The sequence below is a fragment of the Sipha flava genome, unplaced genomic scaffold (genome assembly GCF_003268045.1).
Source record: "Sipha flava isolate LNK unplaced genomic scaffold, YSA_version1 71_pilon_pilon, whole genome shotgun sequence".
Lineage (NCBI taxonomy): Eukaryota > Metazoa > Arthropoda > Insecta > Hemiptera > Aphididae > Sipha > Sipha flava.
The window spans coordinates 1911670-1937368 of record NW_020273611.1 but is presented as its reverse complement, the minus strand read 5'-3'; the positions used below and the strand labels follow the sequence as shown (position 1 = coordinate 1937368).

The window sequence follows — 25699 nt, the reverse complement described above, 5'->3', positions numbered from 1 at the left end:
TTAGAATTAATTGTTATCCATAAATTATTGAAATTACAACGAATACATTTAAAATTATTATTATTATTTATGTACATAAAATAACACACCTACATAATTATTTAAAATATTGAGTTATTTTTTTTGAACTTACATATTTATATATCATGATCCAATAATTCTCTAGCCTATTCAGATTACCACTTATTTCGGTTTAATGCAAATCTGCTATATGTAGGGTTTTATTTTAAGAACTAAATCATATAGTTAAAACATAATACATTGAATAAATTGTATTCTTACTAATTTTTGTACACTAAATTGTATTCAATTTTTATGTTGTAGTTTCAATGAATATATTTTGTGAAACAGGTAGCTGTAACTATATTTCATAATATATTTTTAAATTTATAATCTTACGTTTACACAATTTCTTAAAATATTGAATGAATTGTTGTATACTTCTGAACTGGTTCCACGTCAAATAGCCTTATGACCGCAAACAACTAGACAAATATGACCACGTCGAAATATTCGGATCTGGTAATAAAATTATTGTGTTATTACTTAATAGTTACCTATTAGTTATGCACCTGCTTGGTCCTCAGTTCAAAGAAAAAAAAAGTTACCTATTAGTTAATGTGAATTAATATGGGTCAATATTTTTACTAAATATTGGACAACAATATTTGAACACATAAATATTTATATATACATGTATAGATATTATACATTTGTATAAAACTATAATTTTATTTTTATTTTTAATTCTAAAACGAATCACGTTCATTGCAAATCCTTTCTATTGATGTTGAATTCCGATCACACATACATATTAATATGGTATAGGATTCGTATAAAATATTTTAGATATTTGAAAAAACTCAATCTCAAGTTTGATTTTGATAGTTATATTTGATAAGCGCAACAAACTCGGGAAAAATATTATCTGTTTATATCCTCGTCAGATCTGGAGCGTATAATAAATGCGTAGGTAATAGGTACTCAACAAGATCTAGGAATAATATGTGTCTTATTAACTACACCAGATACTTGTGCATGTTTTATTTAACAGTATAGTAACCTAGTGAGATCTGTTAAACCTTGTTACTTTCACTATCACTTATACATGTATGTGTACTCTAATGCATACGATAAAAACAATACAAGTTTTTAATGATGTTTCGACAAAACCGAACTTCACAGAATCGACCTTTTCTTATCCAATATTTCAATACATATAAGGTACCGCTCGTTGTACCCTAACTTTAATTTTATTAAAAATATTGACTTATTACAAAGCTGAGTTCATACATTTTTACTAAAACAGTCTCAATGTCGCGTTGTGTAATATCTATCTTAACGAAAATAAAATGTTATCATTGACAAATATAAATATTGAGAAAATTTTTAGTACACACATACGACACACGTTATACATTTATTTACATTTATGTAGTTAAAAGTTTGTGTGCACAAGTGTATATAGTTCAGCAGATAAATTGAAGATAAATTATTAATAGTTGGTAGTTATTTGTAATAGACATTTTTGCCTTTGAAATTTATCTTCCAAGACGCAATCACGCCGGTTTACTTCTAAGTTATCGGGTCAGCTTTAATATTATTCAAAATTGAATGACTTTAATTTATTTTTTTTTACATTCACCTAATTTGTGATTTAATTCGGGAGAGTTTTTATAAAAATAATATTTTAAATTATTCATATCACTAAAGTTGTATGAATTATCATGGATTTAAATTTTATAAAAAGAAAATAACCTCTACGTATATGTATATTCTCTTAAGGAGAGAAAATGAGGCTATCACAAGTTGATATCTTATAATAATATTTAAATATATGTTGGGTCATAGCACTTAGTTGTCTACAAATAATGATTATTTGCTACCAATATAAAGAATCACACAAATGCAATGAAAAATTAAATCAGTTAAGCAAAATTTATCAAATTACTAAAATAATAAAACGATCTGGAAGATCAGGTTGATCTTTTATTATGTTTTTTAAATTTTTGGTACATTTTTAAATTATTTAATTTAAAAAAAAACTACTATAAAAAAAATTGTCTGAGTCTATAAAGTACCATAGGTAAGCTGTGTGCTAAAAAAATAGAATGACAAATGGTCGATCTCGACATTAACTACATCAATAGAAACATTATATATACATATAATACAATATTAAAATGCAGTGAGTTCCGCTTAATGTGATCATTGGTTTATAGAAGCAACCGTTTATTAGAATAAAAAAAAATCCAAATATAATATTATTAATGATAAATTGACCTTATCTTTGAATCACCATGTACCGGATAATTGAATCACTTTTATGAACAGTTTTATTCTTTTTATGGTATTTAAAACTGACTAATTTATAAGACCAAATTTATTTTTGAACTTATCAATGTGTCAGTATATTTTCGTACGTCGTTTACATGTGTTGTTTAGTTTATTGTAGTTCGTAATTAAATATTTTTAGTAAATGTTTAGCAAGCGGAAAGACTTGTCAATAAAAGAAAAAAAGATTTAATCATTATTTTATATGAATTATAAAAATGTTCGTAAATAGCAGTAAAAATACCCAAACCAACTTAAAACAAAATGTTGTAAGAATTACAAAATTTGTAAGAAAATTGTCAAATATGAAGAATCAATTTCGTCTTTTTCTCGAAAACAATATGAAATGGACAAAATTTCTATGTAGAATTTTTATTACGATGATTTCAACAAGATATACATTCAAATGTACCGCTCAGTAATCTTATATTAGAAGTGAAAGCTATAAATTTATTTTTGCAATTATGTGTTGACAATATTAGTCTAACAATTGGGCGATTGACTCGTCGAAAAAACAAAACAGTATTATTTTCAAAAAAACATGCGGAGAAAAAATCATGAAGATTTTCAAACTGCAGAAAATTAGTTAAATGATTTTACTGTGCTGTCTAATGATATATATAGTGTAGATGAAACCGTTTTGTATTTTCGAGCTCTTCCAGATTATACTAGTGATTTTAAAGGGAATACGGTCAATGGATAAAAAAAAAAAAATGCAAAGACTTATAGTTCTATTGGCTTGCAAATTTTTTATTTATTCGTAAGATAGATTATTTTAACTAGTTTTTACAAAAATAATAAAGCCAAGACGTATTTTAATACTTCCTGATAACTGTACGGCACATATAAAATTAAATATACAAAAAATCGATTTAAAATTTTTACCGCCAAACTCTAGGTCATTCACAATGCTTCTTGACCAGAGAATCACAAAAACAACGGAAAATTACTAACGAAAATAAATGCGAAATTGTATTGTTGAAGCTATAGGCACATGTATGTGCGATTCCTACAACACATGTAACTCGTAAAATAACTATACTAGAAGCTATGCATGTGGTGGTTGTTTCTTGGGATAAAGTGATTTCTAAATGCAATATAAATTGTTTTCGAAAAGTTGGGTTTTCATAAATCGAATCGACGAAGAAGAATCAAAAGAGCTATAATTAATAGACAAGAGTTTAATTAATAATGCTAAATTATAAATTACATACTCCTATATAAATATGAGTTATTTACATCTTAAATTATTCACTTCTCATGTAGAACACAGAGTATAGTAAGTATAATATATATTTTTGTACAGATGTGCAAGTAGTAATGCATAAATATATTTATAAATATTCATTGTACATATCATTATTTAAGATAGGTTACAACACCATACATCTCATATTTTGGTCAAATCGAATTAGCAACAATGTTCTATTCAATATTTCACGTGGAATCGACTGGTTAATTTTATAAAATTAAAATAAAACTCCGTGATGAAAAAAATAAATTAAAATACGAATGGAAGACAAATCAATTTAATTTAAACCTATATTATTGCTCTCCTAAAAAGTTGAAAAAATTGTGTTATGAGGTATTGCATTTTAAGTGACGATGTTCAAACATTCGCGTATGTTATAGTGATAACTGAAACCGGTACTAACGCGTAATATATGCCATTAGGCCACACCGCTATTCTTTTTCAACACGCGACAATGACCAATGAACATACAGGTGTGTGTTTGACTATTATTGGTATATGCATGACGTTATAATATTCGTATTAGGCGATTACGTTGTTTAGTAATAGTAATAAAAAATATTTAGGTGGTTGAATCTTGAGTGGTTCATTACATAATTTAAAATACACACACACACACACACACACACATATACATTCATACATTCTGACTAATGTTTAGTAATATTAAAAAGATGGTTTTTTTTTTTAAATTTGTAATAGCAAATGAAACCAACAATAATCATCAAAATAATGATTACACCAACAAGTCATTGACGGACAAAAGACAAGTGGAGTGCAATATTTATTATTATTATAAATGTGCAATACTTAAGTATTATATAGTACATTGTTTTTTATACCCGCATGGTCATAAATTTTTAGGTTTATGCTTTTGATATTTAACGTTTTAGATACGTACGAACGCGAGTATTTAATGTTTCGGTTTACGGATAGGGTCTTTAATCAAAGATATAAAGTTCGATTAAACATTTTGTTAAGTGGTTAGGTTATATCTATGATTTTACAGGGAGAAATGTATGCGTTACCTTACCATGAAAGACGTTTTGAAGTGTTAAAATTGAATTCACAACAAACAATAATTACGTTCATTATTATAACAAGTACATATACTTGGGTCATTTCTGAATAAATATTAAGGAAACGAAAGAATGTTTTTTTAACAACCAAAATAATAACTGCATTATATTTGTTGTGAAAAATAATTGTAGGTTAAAAAAATGTGTTTAAAATGTAGTTTATTTATTCGTATGGCGAAAACAAGTAATAATTTATATGATAATTATAACAATTAATATAATGGTAAGAATGAAATAGGCTATATCAGCAAAAAAATAACATTATGTATAAATATGTTAAATAGTACTGCTAATCTATTAATGATTGCAGGCATACTTGTATTTTCTTCATATTGTATTCATTTAGTTTATATCTAATCTGTATTAAATATGTACTATGATTATTGTTATATATTTTGTATTGTGTACCTATCTATTTAATTATTGATGTTATGACAGTTGTATAGTAAACAATAGTGTATAAGGACAATGTCTGTTTAATATAGTTATAAATAAATATATAAATATATGTACAGTTTTTATTTTTGCGATTTTTTAGCTTGTAACCAAGACAAGCAGTAACCGTTTGGCTAAAAGAAAGTACTGAATTGGTATGATGATCACACAGACGTGACAATGGTAATAATTACCGAGTAGTAGTTAGGTGGTGATCCACCCAAATTAAGTCCCGGCAGTATGAGAACTTTCCGGTTTTAGTAATCGACTTAATAAGGGTAGTAATGATTATAGTACGGCAACGGTTTTTAATCTTATAAGAATTACAGATAAATCAAAAAATTCACTACGTTGCGACTAAGACGCGTTGTGAAATACTAATATTTTTTTATTTTTTTTTTACCACAAATGAATCAATATATTGTATAATAATTATGAAATACAAAAAAATGTTGGATGCCCAATCGTAAAAACGGAGTCATAGAAACGTTGCTTAATTTAAAATATCCACTAATGTGGTTTTTATTAATCATTGGTTGTAATATTATTACGATGACTTACGCGTGGTTACGGATAATAACCATGGTTATTGTTTTATACGTTTTCAGCGCCACGGCTACAACCATAAAAAATAACGTTATAAAAAAAATCGAGATGCATGTGAAAGCTTTCCTCGCTTACGGAACACAACATTCGAAGAGTACTGATTTTCGGTCGTGTGTAATATAATATGGGAGTAAGACGAACTTCTTCCGTACAAACGAAGCACATGAAAACTGCATTATACTTTTTTTTTCACATAATACGAAACTATTATGTAGCTGTTATGTACTCTGAATGTATGCACAGCATTTGTAGGAAAAATAAAGTGATAATATAGCTATACAAGATGGTTAGCCTTTTTGTATATTTGTTTTAGAACATTTTTCGTTATTTTTTAGAGCTAATGTAAGTTTTAGAAAAAAAAGACACATAGACACGGTTAGGCATAATGGCTATTGCAATAAATCGGAATATTATATAAAATAGTGTTTATCTATATGCTTGGTTATATACATGTAATATTAACAGTGTCTTACAATCGCAGCAATAAATTATTGCTTTTATACCTAATATACAACTTTTGTAGCCAAAAAGGTTATTAAATTTTAACATAATCTTATCATGTAGATAACATTTATTATACACATATACTCGTATTTATCTTAACAAATTTTGGTCAATTATTTAGTAATGAGTTATGATTTATGATTTACCTATGATAATATAAATTAATATAATATAAACTAAATTACTGGTACTAATATCGTTTAACGGAAATTGGTCGAAATCTCTTCAAAATTTAATTTTTTATAAACTTGGAAAACATTTTAGAAAGTTTTTAGTAATTTTCTTATTTTGAACATTCAATTTAAAAAAGGGATATTAAGACGATACTATACTACTTTTTTCATCCATTACTCGTTATCATAATCAGGTGTGAAGTAATATAAAACATTCATATAGGTAACGGACAATTCACACTATAAAATTCAGTACTCGTTAATGTGGTCAGTTGTTCATAAATCGAAACCTGAGGTACCTCATTTCGGTAATTTTTCTGCGCGATACTCGTTATCGTGGTCACCAGAAAAAGAAACAAAAATAAGACGTGTACTATAAGTATCTTTACTCGTTTAGCTGTCGGAGAATTGGACTACCGTCGAAATACCTGTTTTATACGTCTAAGTGTGACTTACACGACAGCCAATACGGTATATAATTACAATAATCATTTTTTAATTCGGTTAGACGTGTTGCAGTAATCAGGTATTGTGTGCAACTGGTTCTTTGTGAGATACGGATACGCTGTCCGGAGAACGAAAGCGCGCGAAATGTAAATGTAACAGTTCTGCAGGAAGAACGGACGTTTTACGCCGGCAACCCCCATTTATCCCTTCAACTCGAATCCCTCCCGTTGTGAATTTACATAAATACCGTGCGATTTAGACGTCGGCCACGCGATCAAACGTAGAATGTTACGTACGCGTCTTTACTGACTAGAATTCTTGACCGCGAGATCGATTTTATAGACAATTGTGGTGTACTTACTCAAGTGATCAATTTGGAACGTTTGCATGTGTACCGTGTGTCCGCACAAGTTCTTTGAAAAAGTTAACGGATAATGTATTCAACTAAATAACGAAAAATAATATTCAATCTATTTTTTTTACAAGAAGTAGACGTAGAACCAAAGAAACGGTGAAATACACACTAACACTAAAAACGAAGTGCATAAAATGTACTTTGCCAGGAAAACCGAAAAGGAAATTCTCAGTGTCCCGGAAGAAAAACATTTACGGGGAGATGAAACCGGACTCGGGGGATTTTTTTTTAAACCGAGTCGGGATCGATTTGACTATACATTAAACTCGGTCGGAGACGACGTAGAAACCATACGTTCTACCGCGATCGTAGGAATCCTTTACGTTCGAAAACAAGCGCACTAGTAGTAGCACCTACGCGGCCAAAATTAAATCGCGCCGCGTCGGTCCCTTAGACGTGCGCATCGCCTCGACGTTATCGCGGACGCCGCGGGACCAACCGCGACGGCGATCCGCGCGCCGCAAACGCGACAATGACCCGCGATCGCGGACCGGACCGAAGCGGACGCGCGTCGGTCATCTCTCGCGCGCGCCGTCCGGTCTGACCCACTTTAACGCGCACCGTATTGCAACAGCGCAGCGCGTCGTTACGGCGATTGTTACCGTCCGGCGACCGGTTCGCGGCGGCTGTGATGCAATCCGCGTTGTTTTTCTGCCGCCGGGTGAACGGACGCGCGCCCGTCCCACGTTTACTCCGGGTGCGTTACTTCATCGCGAACGAGTAACAACCGAACCGCAACCGGCTGGGACCGCGCGCGCGTTTGAACGGACGTATTTTTTGACGCGCGTACCGAACGCGTACCCGACCATCAACATGACGCGCGTTCGAAGTGCTGCGTTATCACCGAGTCTTGCGTCTGCTCGGTACCAGAAACGTGTATAGCGTGCAGTAGGTACTCTCGAAAGGTTTTTTCCGAATACGAACGGAGACGGGCTAAAAGTGGGTTACGATGCGTTCGTCCGATGTATACTGTCGAATGGTCGTTACGTGAAGTCGTACGACGAACTCCGTGAAAATTGCTGTTACTGCTTCCGATCGACGAACGTTTATTGTTAATTGAAAAATGATGTTCGACCAGAAATTACCAGTGTGCGCATAAAAGACGCGTCCGTGCACATGGTTCGACGTTCACGTTCGAAACGATACAAATCTAATTTGGGCGTGCGCTCATGTTTGGCGTCCGTCGAAGCGATAATACGTGCATGAAATTCAAGCTGAGCGACTCGAACGCGCGTCTCTCCGTGTTTCGAACGCCGCGATTTTAAAACGCAAACGTGCTTCGTTTACTACGCATTAGGCGCGTCTACGCGCGTTTCTCAAAGATCAGCGCACCAATACTCAGTGTTTCGTGATATAACACTAGCATTGTTGTTACTGTACATCATAGTGCTTCGCGTACTGCTATTTCGTTTAATATTTTTAAATACGAAAAGTTCAAACGATATATAAGTCCCATTTGTTATGTTCGCACTAAACGAAGAACATGAACGAAAACAAAGAACAATAAAAAGGCGGCATAGGGTCAATCCGGTTAATCTATGAAGACCAAAAAAATGGTCAGTTTCTGATGACATTTATGACCCTACGAAGTCGCCCAGAAGAGATTTTTAAGTATCATCGTATTATTCTTCCGTGTCAAACATCTTAATAATATAAATGAATACGATTTGTACGGAGGCTGCACAAGACTGTAGGCACTAATTATGAGTGAACAAAAAAATAAATACTGTCCGAACAGTCCGTTTGTTATCGAAAACGAAAATGCATTGTAAACACGTTGGGAAATTATTGTTCAACTATAGTTATGGAACGTTCAAAATTAAGCATGCACGTTTCAGCGCGTTCGAACGAGACCGGGCGCGAACAAACCGATTGACAAGTACACGTTCGAATCGCGTAGCGTGCAATTCTTTTAAACGTCCGTATTCGCGTGCACTATAACTTAACGCGCGTTATTCGTGTGACCGCTCCCCGGTGCGACCGATCCCGTACTTTTACAGTACGTACGTACCGACGTGTTTTACGCAGCCGAACACCGCGTCGCCGCGCGCGTTACAGCGTTACCCGTGCGCGGTCTTGTACTTTTCCTTTCAGTCTCCTCTCTTCGAGCCCGAGACCCACGCGCAATCATTCGGCATTTCTCCGGCACGACAGCGGCACCGGGTCGGAGCAGGCACAGCAGTGCCGGCCACCGTCCGTCATTCAACGGGACCGTTTTTTCCGCGGTGACGGCCGCCCGAAAAGTCCTTCGCCGTCCCGTCACTTCCGTGCGCGTACGTGTACGTTTACGCGTCGTACGCACCGCGCGGTATCACAACTGTTGTTGCACGTTCCGCCGCGCGCCTGAACCACCACTAGTGCCCCCCCTCCGCCCCGTATCGTGCCCACTCCTCGCGCTGCCGCGGCACGCGTTCGAAGAGACCGGGTGGAGGCGTCCGACCAACCGTCCAGTGACGCGCGCTGCCGAAATCCGCCGAGCAGTGCTTTACCGCCCGCTATCCGCAGCGCACCGCTATCGCTCATCGCTTGTCGCCCGTGTCACCCGTATCGCTGTCCGCGAGACCACCGCCTCGTCCAAAACGTGCGTACCCGCGCGCCCCGTCATGTCAGCGGTCCACCGCCACACCAACACCGGCGCCGAGTCGCTGTCGCTGATCGAACGTAACCCGAATTCGGACCCGTCCGTTCTCCCGCGCCACCGGCACCGCCGTCACGAGCACCAACAGCACCGGAGCACCGGCAGCCGCTTATAGCAATCAACGGCCCGGGACGATCGGCCCGACTGTGCCACCGGTGCCGAACCGCTGCCGGCCGCGGCCACCGTCCCTGGTACCGTTCCCGAGCGCACCACCGACATCAACAGGTATCTATGGTTTAACATTCCTACCGGTATTCGAGGTATCGGTCGCAATGCTTGTAAACGCTATAAACAATTCACGTGCCGTGTACCGATGGAACTGTTCGTAACGGCACATTACAGGGGAACGTTGTAGAGGACCACGTGCAGGTGGGCTAAGTTAAAAAACCGATTTACGGATTGACCCGCGATATACTGCTTACGCGTACTTAACCGTTCGAATGCCATTAAAAACGGTTTCAACCGTATCCGTACTGGGAACAGTGATGCGACGTGAAGGACGAAGTTTGAGTAGGTGCAGAGCGCTCTTAAGTGTATTCAAGTCCTCAACTGTTGGTGTAAAGTCGTTATGTTTAGGTAGAAAATGGCCAATCTTACTTTTGGGTAACCGAGGATAAGAAGGATAAGTCACGTTTTCAATGTTTAAAATCTCGTGAAATTGAATTTCTTAACATTTGAAACGACTCATCATGTCGTATTTATAAATATTATTATGACGCTACAAAAAAAAAAAAAAAAACTCATACAATAACAATATGACGGCTGTATAACATAATTTATTTAATTTTCGGTCGTTAAAATATTATGTCATAAAAAATATTCACAAACCCTTTTGACAAATGTTTATTTTTTATAGTTTAATCTCTAAACGATAATAGTTGTTGACAATTTTGATTTAACAAAATGGGTATAATTATGTCTTAGAGCATTTCTCATAATCAGTGAATCTCATTAATTTTTTCAAATTATTTATTATTGTTATTATTTTTATTATTATTATTAATATTTATTTATAATACATACGTATATTTAATTAAACGTAAGATTAAATATAGTATATGAGGTGATGGCGGCGTATTTGGAATTTAATATTGTTTAAAAACAAAACATGAGCCCGAACCACCGACATCACCCAAATTGTATACAAATGGCGAAAAAAAGCAGAATACCTATGCTCAGACACACTCGCATTTATCTATAAATGTCTTGAGTACACATTAAAATGATTGCACATATACAATCGCGATTTTCTCGTACCACAATAAGTGAGTACTGTAAACGGTACCGCAACCACTGTTCTCGCAGAGACTTTAACCATGGTCAACAAATCGATCATTTTTCTCTGCGTACTATAATGATGATCTAATAGTTTAAGCGCGGTTACTTAATCATGGCCACCTGATCGTTCACGACGGCCTCGTGACCGATTATATTCCACGCTTATTCGATTTGTTAGTATTTAATTCATTGACGAACTAATTGTATAGAATTTGCCTCGCCACTAGACTGTAAACCTAACAATAATTGCTATTATCAATGTTGCGTGGCACAATAGTACCTACGGGTGGCGCGCACGTGCGCTTGTTTATTACGTTGAGATAGCTTTATACAAACGAGCAAGCATGCAAAGAGAGTATAATAGTATTACGTCGTGGTCGTCCTTGCGGCACTGATCGCTAATAAAAAAAAAAAAACCGCCAGTTCACTCGTAAAACTGAGTGGAATGTCGATTTGTGTGTGTGCGTGTGTGTATGCACGTGCGTGCGTGTGCGGTTATTAGCATTGAGCGTCTCCGGCGAAGGACTCGGGCGTGGGTCGTCCGTCGAGAAGAGGGAAAAAGATTACATCACGTATTATTTTGATGGTAAAACGTGCTTGTGTTACACACCTGGAAGTAGGATAAGGCTACTCGGATATAACACTGCATTAGACGAAGAGCGGTGTGTGGTGGTACCGAAATGCATGTACTTAATATACATACATGTATATATATTTATATGCGAGTAGATCGTGGGGAGAGAAATCGAGAACGGACGAAAAAGAATAGTGAAAGTCATGGCAGCGGTGGCGAGGCCGACGACCGGCGCTCTATATTATAAACGACTACGACGTTATACACAATAATAATAATAATAACAACAATATATTCGCGCACTTACAGATCAATAAAATAATATAATGAATCCAACGCGAGAGCTTAGAGATTGATAATCGTACAAATGTATTTGTTGATCGTACATTGTGAATACTGTATGATGAATTGAACAAGTGAATAAAAAAAAAAAAAAATACGAAAAACAGCTAATTAATTTCACGCCCTTCTCGTGACTGATTAGTGATCAGACCACTCGCGAAACGTTCAGAATCGTATGCCTGCCTACGCAGCGTTACGTATTCGTTATCATAACGTTTATACACATTTTTCCGAAAAAAAACACATACGCGTACCTATATCCAGGGGTGGGACTACGGGGAGGAAAATGTGGATTCATCGCCGGGCTCGACATTTTAGAGGGTGTGTACATAACATGTTATTGACTAAAAGTTTAATAGTTTTAACTTTGTTGATGACAATGAGATAATTATTAGAAAAAAAAAATTAAAGGGAAGGGCCTTTAATTCTTAGTCTACGACAGGACGTAATCTCAACGGTTTCGCTGGGCGTACAGACTCCTAGTTCTGCTGCATCTGCCCTGCCATACCTAAGGTGCACGTCATTCGAGGGCGCGGGTTTCGTAATTTTCGATTAATCGGTATCCACCGGCTTCTGGATCGACGATCGCGTAAACGGTGCTCTCCCGCGCCCACCAACGACCCACCCGCAGCGTGGCACGATCGTAGCAGACGACGAGCAGAGGTAACATACCTATACCGCATCGCTACGGCAGATTTCACGGGTATTTTTATTATCCGGTCGGTTATCGTGCGCGTACGTCGGTTACGTGACGTTCCCATCGCGCGATTACCGCGGTGTACATCGCCGTTGTTACGTACGGAAATACGATTATGGTTTGGACAGGACACGGGATCCATCGGTACCGTGCGTGGTGTAGCGTAACAGTGCACGCCAACGACTCGTCGCTGCTGCTACTGCTGCTTTTTTTACGGTTCGGTGTTCCGTATCCGTGTTACGCGCTTAGAGTGACTTGTACGTCGAAACAACAATAAACAATGACAATAGTTATTACGATAATATTTCGTGCGACAATGTCATTGCTGCGTATTTGATTTGACTAATTTTTTTTTTTTTTTTTTTTTCCACTTTTTTTATCCGCTATTTTCCGCGCCGCAGCAACGTGTTCGATCGCGGCGGAAGAAAACCGACGACCACCGGCAACACCACCACCTGTTGCTGCTTGATCTGTTGCTACGCAGCCGTCCCATCGGCGGACGACCCGATCACGGTCGGGCATCACACGAAAACGGCGCCCAAAAGAATCGTCACCACCACCACCGCCGCCGACAACACCGACATCTGCGAGCCGCCGTCCGAGGCCGCGGCGTTCATCGCCTCCGCCTCCGCGGCCGTACTCGTGCTGATGGCCGCTCTGCTCGCGGTGGTGCTGTCGTTCACCGCGGTGCTGACCGTCACGTCGCTGGTGCCGGTGGCCGACGCGGCGGCCGATTTCCCGGGCCATCAGCAGCGCGCGGCCGACCACCTGCACCGGTGGCACCAGCAGCAGCAACAGCCGTCACCGCCGACGGCCGACGACCGGTGGGACGTCGAGCAGCGGCCGCGACAGCCGCACAACGAAGAGCACTCGACGTCCAGACCGAAGCGGCAGCTGTGGCGGAAGAACGCCGACCGGGAGCCCGGCGTCGTGGCACTGACGTTCTCGCTGATCGGCGGAGTAAGTACACCGATCGATACGAACTCGAACGCAACGCGCGGTACTGAAAAATACGTGTACGCCGCAACCGTGTTTTTTGTTGTTCGGTGGTTACGGACTCTCGTTAACGAGGCTAAGACGAAGAAAACATTATTGTCCGTGAACATCGGTTCTCAAACTTTTTCTGTTTGCGGAGCCCTTATATACCTAATAAAAACTACGGAGCACCGAATCGTCCGGATTGTCTATTTGTTATTTGCTAATCTATTATTCTAAACAATAATAGGTACACGATAAACGATATACTATATTGTTTCGTTAAATTCGTCAATCGTCATCATTAATCGATTCTAAACGTTCCTTGGACGAGGCGAAACTATCAATTTTACGTTGGACAATCCAAAATTTAATTTTTTTAAACTCGGATTTTTTCGTTTGCCGTGAAAACTGTGTTCATTGTACCTTGCGTTGTAATTTTGTGAAAATATCGGCCAAGTAATGTAGTCAAAATCAATAAATTTTATCAGTAAATCTGAGTTTTTAATTAAATGGGGGTGTTCAGTGAAAACAACGTACTGTTCATTGCGAAATTCAAGTAATTGTACCAGTGATATTTCTTTGACAACTAAGAAATATTATATTACTTGGATTTAATTGATTCAGATATACCCATGGAGCCACGGGTCCCTAGGTTTTTCTCGTAGAGCTTCACGGAGCACAGTTTGAGAACCATTATCTTACGATACCGTAAATGTTACGCTCTAGTCGTGAGTTTTTTTAATTTTTGTAATATTTTACGTACTTTTGGGTACGTGTACCAACATAGATAATGTTTATCCCTTCAAGTATAATACGAAGTCAGTTTACTTTAAATTGAAGCTAACGGCACGAGATTGGTTCCGCAGAACGATGGTTTGCTATGTTGAACGTATGTGAGACGGAGACAACGCGTCATCCGGGTGTGGACTTTCCGACGTTTGAAAGTTAATAAGATTGTTTGAACGAAATAATTTTTTTTTAAAAAAAATGTTTGATAAAAGTGCATTTCGATGAACAAAAATTATTTTTATTGTTGACGGTATACTAGTTTGTCAAATACAATTTCATTACATTCGTTTTTTTGTAGAAAATGGAAAACGATTTCACATCGAAAATGAAACTGGAATTCGCATGATTGCAATATACTCTATAAGGAATTAATTTATCACTCAAAAGAGACGAGAGCTTTACTTGTCAAATAATGACGTAACTTTTAAAACTACACCATTATGTATCGAAAAATGTAACATTTCTAATTTTTTTCATAACTGGTATTGTTTTACTATTATGTACAACTTACGAGTAGATATTATGTCATACAAACGTTAGTAAAAAAAAAAAAAAAAAATAGTTATATTACACAAGTAAAGTTCTCATATCTCGCGTGTGAATATTTCAATTTTTTTAATTGTGTTACGGTTTCAACCTTCGGGGTTTTTTCGCCGTCGACCGTTTTGCGGTAAAATTTCGTAATTACATAACAATCAAATACCGTACATACCAACGTACTAATTGGTATGGCCCAATTTAACATTTTTTTCTTTCATTCGTGACTCACTAGAATATCTCATACGTATTTCGTTGTTTATTTATATTTAGTATGTACACTAGAGCTTTGCATGGACCGGGTTTTTTTTAAGTCCAGCCCGGTCCATATTCTGAAATGAAATCTCGGTTCGTTAGAGCCCTCCACACCGTTCTGATCTATGAAACCCTATCCCTCCTAGAGTTAAAATTGTACAATGAAGCCCACCCAGTCTAGACTATTCTAATAACCTAACCAACACTACTAACTAACTCTAACCCAACCAACCCAGTCCGGCCCAACGAAAGCCCAACCCAGCTCAGCGAAGGCCCTTTAAATAATATATACCTATATATTGATTGCTTATATCATATTAAATTTTTTAACATTCATTATTTTGTAAATAAAAACATTTATATTGTACATATTTATTAAATTTCTTTTTCATTTTTAGTCGTTGACAGACAAAAAAATTTTAAAACAATTTATAGAACACGGGCCCGACCCATTCCGTATCTATTCTGTTCTAAAATGTTCGACCAATTAAAGCACAACATTATTCTATATTCTGATTTCCGAGTCCATCTAAAATTAAAAAGCAAAGCTCACTCGGACACGTACACTTATGATAAATATACGGTTCTGGTCGACCCATGCGGGGCTTTAATGTACACAAATGAAAATAATTCGGTACGGACCGCGTGACTTTACCGATGTTAAAAACTTTCGAGAACAGATCTGATGTCATTGCGAGGTGTGGTAAAAACGATAATATACGTGTTTTTCTGTTATACGATTCCAAGTGTTCACGAGATGTACAACGAACGGAAAAAATAATTACCGTACGTTGGTTCGCAAGAGAGATATTCAACGCGTTCCGTAGCGTTTTTCTTTTTCTCGGAGAAACTACTGGGGAAATAAAGTAAATAAATAAAAAATTAGCGCTATCAAATGCGGTTATCTGCGTTCGATTTCCGGTCTGATGAGGTTCTGAGCGCGCGCGAAACAATCCGTAAAAGTGAAAAAAAAATAAAAAACAAGACCGTTATCGCGTACGACCAAGCCGTGCGCGTATTACTCGATCCACACGATAGTATATTTAACGGTTCTGAAATCGATCGGAGGTAGTTTTTTTTTTTTTAAATTCGTATCGCTTTCCGTCGGAAAACATTACGCCCACGCCCGCGGAACCGCCAAAGTTGAGCGCTCGCGGCAAGAGCCGGAAACGGTTTCCCGGGCCCGGACGCGTCGAAGTCTTCCGGTCGTTTCGCGCGCGCAAAAAAATCCATAGAGTCGAACGGACGGCTTTTGATTTCGTTTTTTATTTTATTTTTTTATATCGGTAATGACACAGAACCAGTATTGAAGTAGCGGGTAGCTATATCGGTGCCACTTATTGGCCGCCGATATCGAATAGCAGTTGTTGCTCGAACAATAATTATACTTACATATTAAATGTGTAAACATATCTTTTCAGTATTTACAACATACTTATATGATATACAACACGCTCAAATGGGAGGGCTTAACCCCCCTCCTTGGATCTGCGAGCGCATAACGCACGAAAAAATAAAAACGCGTCCTCGACAACGAACACGATTCACGTGCGTGTGTTTTGTTTTGCAGACCGTTTCGGACGCCCGGCAAGCGTATCGGAACGTGACGAACATCGTCCGGGACACTATTAGCGAGGTGGCCGCGATCCAGCAGCAGCCGGCCAACAACGACGGCGACCAGATGATGATGGCCGCGGGCAACACCGTGGAGAACGAGACGGGCGCATCGTCCGCGGCCCCGCCGGTGGACCAACGGGTGGCCGGCCAAACGCTGGGCAAGCTGCTCGGACGCAACTACCGCGGTCTGCGCAGGCTGTTCAACTCCGAGCTCCGGTCCGCCATCAAGGTCTGTGGCGTTTGAACATTGTAACGTTGTAACACGAACCCGATGCGCGCGTAACATCTGGGAACGTAAATTGATTTAATAAAAAAGGAACAATAAATTTAAAAAGAAAACGGGTGATTGAAGTGATTCCCTATGGAGAAAAGACCGTTAGGTAGATCTAAGCTGAGATGGGAAGACGGTGTGAAGAGAGAAGTGGAAAGAATGGAGCCTAGTACCGATTGGAGAGAAGCACCGGAGGTCAGGGATCGGTGGCGGAGTATAACTTTAGCAGTATGGTCTTAAATTCCGTGACTAAGGGTGGAGAAGAAGAAGAAGAAATAATAAATTTAAATAAATTTCGTAACCATCGCGACGGTGCCGGGGGCCCGGGGAGCCGTACGCGTCCGTTATAAAATCGTCGACCAGCTAAAATCGGCCGAACGTGCAATCCATATGTGTCGCGCATGGTTTTTACACGCCGCGGGACTAACCGACCGAACCTTTTATCGGAAACAACGTGGTACGCGAACATTAACACGGTCCGTTGAAACCGGACTTTCGACGGACCTCGCGCACGGTCAACCTTAACATACGATCCCTCCGGGAAACAACGTCGACGGGGCTTTTTTTTTACCTTCTCCGGTTTGCGTAGGCCTTTAAATGCATACGGTATCGAGCCTTAGAACGACGAGTGTACGCGTCGTGTTACGATGACTGTTGTACTGCACCGGTACGGTACGAGTTCACGCGATTCATTCCGAAAGAAAAATAGTGTCCGGAAATGCTCCGAAAGCTCCCGATGTAATCGAAAAACGCGGAGATCACGGTTTTCTACTGATTTTCTCTTCTCCGAATTCGTAATGCGATAAGATCTGCATGGACGTAACACTGCGTTGAGCTTTCCGTTGTTGATAACACGCAAATACTGCTTATTTTATCAAACTTAACACGGACCATATTAGCCTGAAGATATTCGATTATATTCTGAACCTTGTATTATCTTATCGGCCTTGTTGTGGTAAAAATGTACATGTGTTGAATACTAGCGTTCTATGGACGCGGTATCAGAGGTCTGAATTGAAATTAGAAAAATATCCGTTTTTTTCATTTACGCCCAACACTTCCGACATGACTCGTTCTGACGTGATTTCACCAACCGCTGTGTAACAGTGTTTGTCTATGATACGCGCCGTATATTCCTAAGTTCATCCCGCGACAATATTATGCATATTTTGTGCAATTAATCGTTTTAACTTGGGTATTGTGTTTGCTCATTTTTATTTTAAATAATGTGTTAGCATACATAACTTGTGGTCAGAAAGTCAAAAGTTAAATTCATCAATATTACAAACTTATAAATTTCTATACGTAATATACAAATTGTATAATAATATACAATTGAATTATTGTAGTTATTCATGATAACTAGATACCTTAGTTTTTGATTAGGCACACTGTTAGTTAAAACAATATTTTCCCATGTATATTGTATTAAACTAGAAGTGACTAACAACAGCCCCTGAACCAAAAATAGCCCGTGATAATATATTAACCGGTCGGCTAAAGTATCAAATCAAATTGGAAAATTTAATTTTTTCGATTTTGAATGTTATGCTACTTCAAAAAAAAAAAAAATAAATAAAAAAAAATAAGATTGTGGTGTACTTTCAAAACAGTGGTGCATCAGCATTATCAACAAATTCACAAACGAAATTTAAAAGAGTTTTAAAGACATTCGAGCAAATTAAAACATTATCCATTTATTTGAAAATCCTTTTACGAGTAACACAATAAAATATTATACAATATCAATATTAAATAAATTTATCAATGTACTTACAATAAAATATAATCTATCAACCTAAAAGAAAAATGTTAAGTTCTTGACCTGATTAGGTTTTTTTTTTTTAATGGCCCTTGGGAAAAAAAATAGTTGATCATCACTCATCACTGTATAAAACGATAAAGTTTCAAATTATGAAAACTTTTAGGATTTAAATTTCTTAAATCTTGATAGATAACTATTATCTAATAAATAAAATCCCGCAAAGTTATCTTAATGAGACATCATATCAATAATTTAAATGTATATTACGAGAACTGGATAGCATGTTAATTTTTTCGTGCATTTAAGGTTCTGCGGAAAATGTATACGTTATAATAACAATTAATTATTTTCAATTTGTAATATTCATGCAGTACAATGCCTAAATATTTTGACACAAATCTTTTAAAACAATAATTGTTCTCCTACACACATACTTACCTCAATTCATATTGTATACGTGTAGGACGTGTTATTCTACAAACATTCAAGTACTTATATGAATTTAAAAATAATTATTAAATGTCGCAGTGAATATATTGTAATTATAACTCTAAATGAAAGCATTACATTTAAATATATTTACATAACGTAACACATGTACAAATAAAATCAACTTTCTCTTTAAACGTATAACATCAATATGACCTACGGTACACCACATATCTAATACATATTTAATACTATTTTGGACATTTTCGGTCAAACATTTTTATAACAATGATTCATCACGATTTTGCATAACACACTTATAGTTTTTAATGTTACGAAATTACTAATTAACTTTCTAAGTAATTGTTTTGAAACATAAGTAATTACTCAAGTACGAAAATAATAGTATAATGATCAAAATTATTTTTTATATGTTTCGTTAACAACATAATCCATGCAAAACAAAATTACCGAGTGGGCTTTACTGTCACATAAACCAAATTTGTATTAAATTTGCCTATTTTTCTTAAATTTAGAATAAGTTAAAGTGTACTAAAAGTGGTTCACTATTGTTCATAATGATGTATTATCTAAAATAACTAATAAGTTGTCCGATAAAAATAAAATTTTTAATAAGAATAATACAAATCGCTTTAGATTTTTAAGATTTCGATAGTCGGAATAAATTTCATAAGATTTTTTTCAATAATTGTACTTTCGAGATTTAACTATTATGTACTGTAAACAATAATTTACTCATAAAAAATTACATATTACCGTACCTAATTAGAATAGTTTAATATTTAATATTTTGTTTCTAATTGTTTTTCTTCCGTTACAGAATTCGCCGGGCAACGTCCGTGATTTCGCCTTCGAACTGATGGGTTCCATTGGACAGAGTTTCAGGCCGTCCAACATATTTACCCGGGGACCGGTTAACGGGGAATCCACGAACTCCACTAAGCGATGACCGTTGACGATGCTTCGTTGTAACGGCCAAAGCAAACTATGATACATTCGAGTTATAAAAACGAATAGATTGAGGGAATACAACAAAATATTATCGTAGTTGGTCACACGAGTCTACATCATAACATCAAATGTACAGAGTCATCGTCTATATTATATACGTTTGCAGCCATATATTATTATTGTTATTATTGTAATCTATCATCATACGTCAATGTTTATCAGTTAGTCAAATTGTTACTCTAATTAGTATATAGAAAATATTAGTTATGTACGAATGGTGTGCGAACAATTTATGTTCATGTAATTTTAATGTAAGGCCACTGGTCAGAGGATTTTGAGTAGGTAGTTCTGTTTCGCCATAATGTAATCTTAGTCTAAGCGTGTATATTATCATAATTTTATTTTATGTGTAACGCATTTCACGCGCATATATTAAAATGTCAATAGATTTTTTTTTCATCATTTTTTTCGCGCATTGTACAACTACAAGCATCGCTCAATTATTTATTCGATACACATACACACATCAACACACACACACACACACACACACACACACACACACACACACTCACAAATATATACATTTGTATGCCATAAATAAATGATTATAAATCTATTAGACTTGATTTTGTCATCTCTTAACGTGAGTATCATTGTTTTTTCCTGCTATGAATGGCATATTATGAAAACCGTGTTAACCGTTACGGATTTATCGTCGGTCTGCACTGCGGTTGCCACTGCTACATCAATTTAATGCATAAAGCGTGGTTATGTTATACTAGACAGAGTAACGGACAATGCAATATTTTATGACATAATGTTACAATGTTATTGACACGTATCGCGGTGTCTTAAATCGGAATAATGCCTGTGTATTGTACGTCATTTATTTGGTAAAACGACCAGACACATGTCCGATACGACGATTATATTGTGTATTTATGTAAATATTATATATTCAGTAAATTTAAGTTCTCCGACACTCGTAAACCAATATCATACTAACTACCTGAGAAGAAAGAAGAAAACAGCGGTAAATTCGTTGTAATATGCACACCAGCGCACGTTAATTATGGGATACGAATTGATTTTGCGTTCAATACAGATTTCAGGAAATCCAAGTCAAACTGTCGAAACGGATTGTGTGTATTTCGTATTTTTTAAACTATAGAAGTTATACAATAGTTAATATTACAATGGGTTCTACTTAATCTGGGCATGTTAACACCTGCAGTTTAATTTACATGTACCCACATTAGAGGTGATTGCCCATAAAAAACGAAATTAAAAAAAAAAAAAAAATGCAATGTACTCGTATGTAACATGTACAACGTAAAATCTAAAAGAAAACATATAGCTAAATAAAATATATTATTCGTATTAAATAATATTTTACAATGCAGACGATTAAATTTTATATCGTGTCTTTCTTCCTTAAAATTAACAAAATGCCAGTGGCATCGCAAACACTACTGCTCGTTATCAATGAAACCATTCGCTTGATATATAGCTTATAATAAGTGTTTATAAGATATAAACCGTTTGGTAACCTAAGTTAAACGTTATACGTATATACGCATTAGAATACGGACTGGACCGATTTGGACGTATTAACAAGTGGTTACCATTAAGCGGAATCATGTGTACACATTACACAATTACCACACGTAAACAGTTGAGTTAATTTATATTTTGAATACCTAACTGCATTTTGAATTACTCTACTGAATCAGTGAAATGAAAATAAAATGATAATATTGTTAACAGAATTTGATTTTTTTTTTGTTCGTTAGAAATTAAATCTCTATCAAGTTTAATTATATAACGATACTATTTAATATACTCGTAAATTGTTTACATGTTTTATAGAAGTTGTTCGGAAATAATTGATTCCCAAATAAATGTATAGCCTATTCTTTTACTCCTTATTACGTGAACGTAAACACATGATTACGTGATTTACCTTGTCTTATTACATGGGATTCGGGAACATCAACCTAGATCGTAACTGACGTAATAGTAACCTGGAAATTTCGTGAGACATCTACATTGTATTGTGAAGTCGGTGTGAGAACAATAATTAAAATTAACGCTTCTATTTGAATTTATGCAAAACAAGTCGATCCGTAGAACTCTATGGGGTAAAAAAATAAAATGTTTGTAATCCACAGATAACACTGCATTACCGAGAAAAATAAGACATTTATCCACTGGTGAAGTAGTAGCGGAGAATATAGAAAACAAATACGCGAAAATATCTCATACGACACACGTCAACTACAATAGGACGAATACAATATACAAATGGATACAACACATGCTATTTCTTCGCGCAATATTGTCGTATACATCGTACGTCTATCTACGCTTTTTGAACGATAAACATAATGTTAAATAATTTATTAACAATTATTGTTTTATATCCAACACATCAAATAAATAGACACGACAAACAGAACAACATATTTTTTTTTTTAAGTTGATTTATCAATATTGTTCCAGATAGTCTATGAGTAAAACAGCAGATATGAACATTGACTTTTTTAAAACAAACATTTTTATTTTGACCTGTTCTAACATTATTGATTTAGTTATTAAATTGTATAATTTGAATGTACTATTAAACGTTGGAGATTATCGGCTAAGTTGAAAGATCTATTTTATATGGACATTTTTAACATTTGATTTATATCAATATCATACTCCTAATACATTTATATTGTATATAAGAAACAAATAAAACAAATTAAATTACGACAAAAAAATGAGCAGTTTTATCTGCTCATTAATCGAGGCATGTGATCATTATTATTTTATTTTCTTAAATGAGACCCGTGGAGTAATTAATAAATTTTAATTGAGTGAAGTATTGAAAAAAAAAAAACATTCTTGTTTCGAGACACATGAAATTTCAGATCATTTCAGGTGTTAGCTGATAAGTAGGTATATGCGATAGTCGTGAAATACTGTAAACCAGCGTTTCTCAATCGAGGATACGCGTACCGCTGATGGTACACGAAAAGATACGAGAAAGTACCTACTCGAGAAAAAAAAGGGTACTGGCGAAAAATGTAAAAATGGATGTATTCGAATAAGTAAATTATTTATGAAACGTTTGATAGTGATCACTATGTTTGTGAAAAGGGCTTTATTGTCTTTCACGCACATTAAAAATAAGTATCGTAATACATTTTATGTGAGTTCAGACTTATGAGTCTACTCATTATCTGTAGAACCAGATTTCAATAATTAAGTGTTTCTAAAAAACCCCCAGAATAAATTTAAATTGAAATTGTTAAATGTCTATTATTTGTTTATATACATTATATAGCGCAAACTTATTAAAATAAAAATAACTTAATTATCATCTATTTTGTTGTCTAATAAAATTAATTTTATAATTTCTCGTCAATCCTATGTGAAAATAGACAAATTGACAGTTGGTGTACGTAAAGCAATGGCGAGATTTCAATGAGTACGCGAATGAGGAAATGATGAGAAACGCTGCTGTAAACAGTCGACAAGCAGTATAAAAAAACATGAACTCTTTGATTTCATACTGCTGGATTTACTTTTTGGAAAGCGATACACGAGTAAAGCTTTGGGTCATCTCAATATTAAAACTTGGCCGACTGAAAAGCTTGTCTGATTTTCCGTTTCCACGTGGAAATTACGGAAGTGACTGAACTCGTACATTGATCGACCGTCATTCACTCAGATTTGTGAAAAGTTGTGTGAGTCAATGAAAATAATTTATTTAAATATTTAATATAAGATAATATTGGTGTAGTATATGTTAATAACGTTAAAAGTCGTTTCTCCAATAAGAAAATCACAGTGCACGCACGACTTCTCTACCCTTTTGAAATCCCAGGGTCGGTTATCGTCAGTCAAAGTCAATCGTACAGCGGTCATCGTCACATTGTCAGAATTAGGAAAAGTTTTTTTTACGCTTTTCAAAATATTTTATTTCCTTATTTTTAATAATTATTAATATATCAAAAAACTTATCTTTCAAATATTTACTTTCATTATTTCCGTAGGTGTTCCATTATAAGTTTTAAACCACTTGTTAATGCCTATTCTTGATGTAATTTTGCGTATCCGTGGTTTTACTGTCGAAAACCGTAACGTTCTTTTCATAATAAGAGACCTCCGAAAAGAAATTAAATAAATGCTGAATTTTAAACTAATAATATACATATAAAAAAAAGAAGAATCACTTAATCGAACTTTTACCAGATTAAATAACAACAACTATATTATATCAATTATTATTCTGAGAGTAAAATATTTAATTAATATATATATGCGGAATGTAGTTTTGTATTGTCGACTAGTAGTTACTACTCCTTATCGCTTAGTCCTCTCGACCGGTCGTCCTATCGGAAAGGGTTCGATCAGAAAATTTACTGTTCGGGCCAACCGCAGTAACTGTATAACAACAGTAATTTCTTTCATGCAGTGGGACGTGTGATACCGTTTTTACAGTTAATGTATTTTACAGAGAAGAGCCGTATCGGTCAGCGATCGTGCATACCAATTCAATGGTTCTTGTGTTGGAAAGAGTGAGAAGGGTGTTTCAAATATAACTCAACTTTATATGAAAAACTATTTATTAAAAAATATTCAAAGTTCAAAACATTAATACATTGAGTAAGTAAACTGGCGGAAAGGTGCTTTCTAAGACCGGACTGAAACACATCTAAATATGGGTCTGTTCGGAACGCCCTTTTATACCCCGATCTCATGTGAACTCCTTTTTGTTGTTTTCTCATCACTGTCAATTCAGTATTTACACATACTTCAGAATTTTACTAGTGATACGCAATTTCATATTTGTGACTTGTGTTTTAACTATAACTGCGCGCTCAGCCCGGGACTGTCCATCATTACTGAACGGTCGACATCACGATTTCCGCCTTTCGTAAACCATCGCATGTCTTACGTCGATGATAGATCATCCTGTGCGATTTGTGTTTGCGTATTATTTTAGTCATTATTTTAACGGTGACTACGTATAATGATTACAATAAGAATCATTCTAATCATTATATTTTATGTGCCGTCCCCACTGCTGTGTAATGGTAATCGTCAGGGCCCACATTAACGCGCGTCCGTAACAACACGCCAACGGTACTGTCGATATTTCACCGTCGGACCTGAGTGGTACCGGCGCCATTTCCGCTCGTCCTGCAGGACCCGGTCCCGTCAGTCGCGACGCGTCTCACTGTTGGTTTAGCCGGGGATGGGTTTCGGCGCCGTCCTCGGTCCCCGGTACGCGCGGGCGCGACGCAACGAAAACAACG

The 25699-nt window shown here is 36.1% G+C and overlaps 1 protein-coding gene across 1 annotated transcript; it reads left to right on the top strand.

Moving 5' to 3' along the window:
* The first annotated feature begins 9848 nt into the window (after positions 1-9848).
* Positions 9849-20957, top strand: LOC112692175. The gene is made up of 5 exons (XM_025566746.1): positions 9849-9929; positions 9999-10108; positions 13176-13734; positions 16904-17179; positions 20257-20957. The coding sequence occupies exons 1-5, from the start codon at positions 9849-9851 to the stop codon at positions 20383-20385; spliced, it is 1155 nt and encodes a 384-aa protein (XP_025422531.1). The 3' UTR covers positions 20386-20957.
* Positions 20958-25699: the final 4742 nt, after the last annotated feature.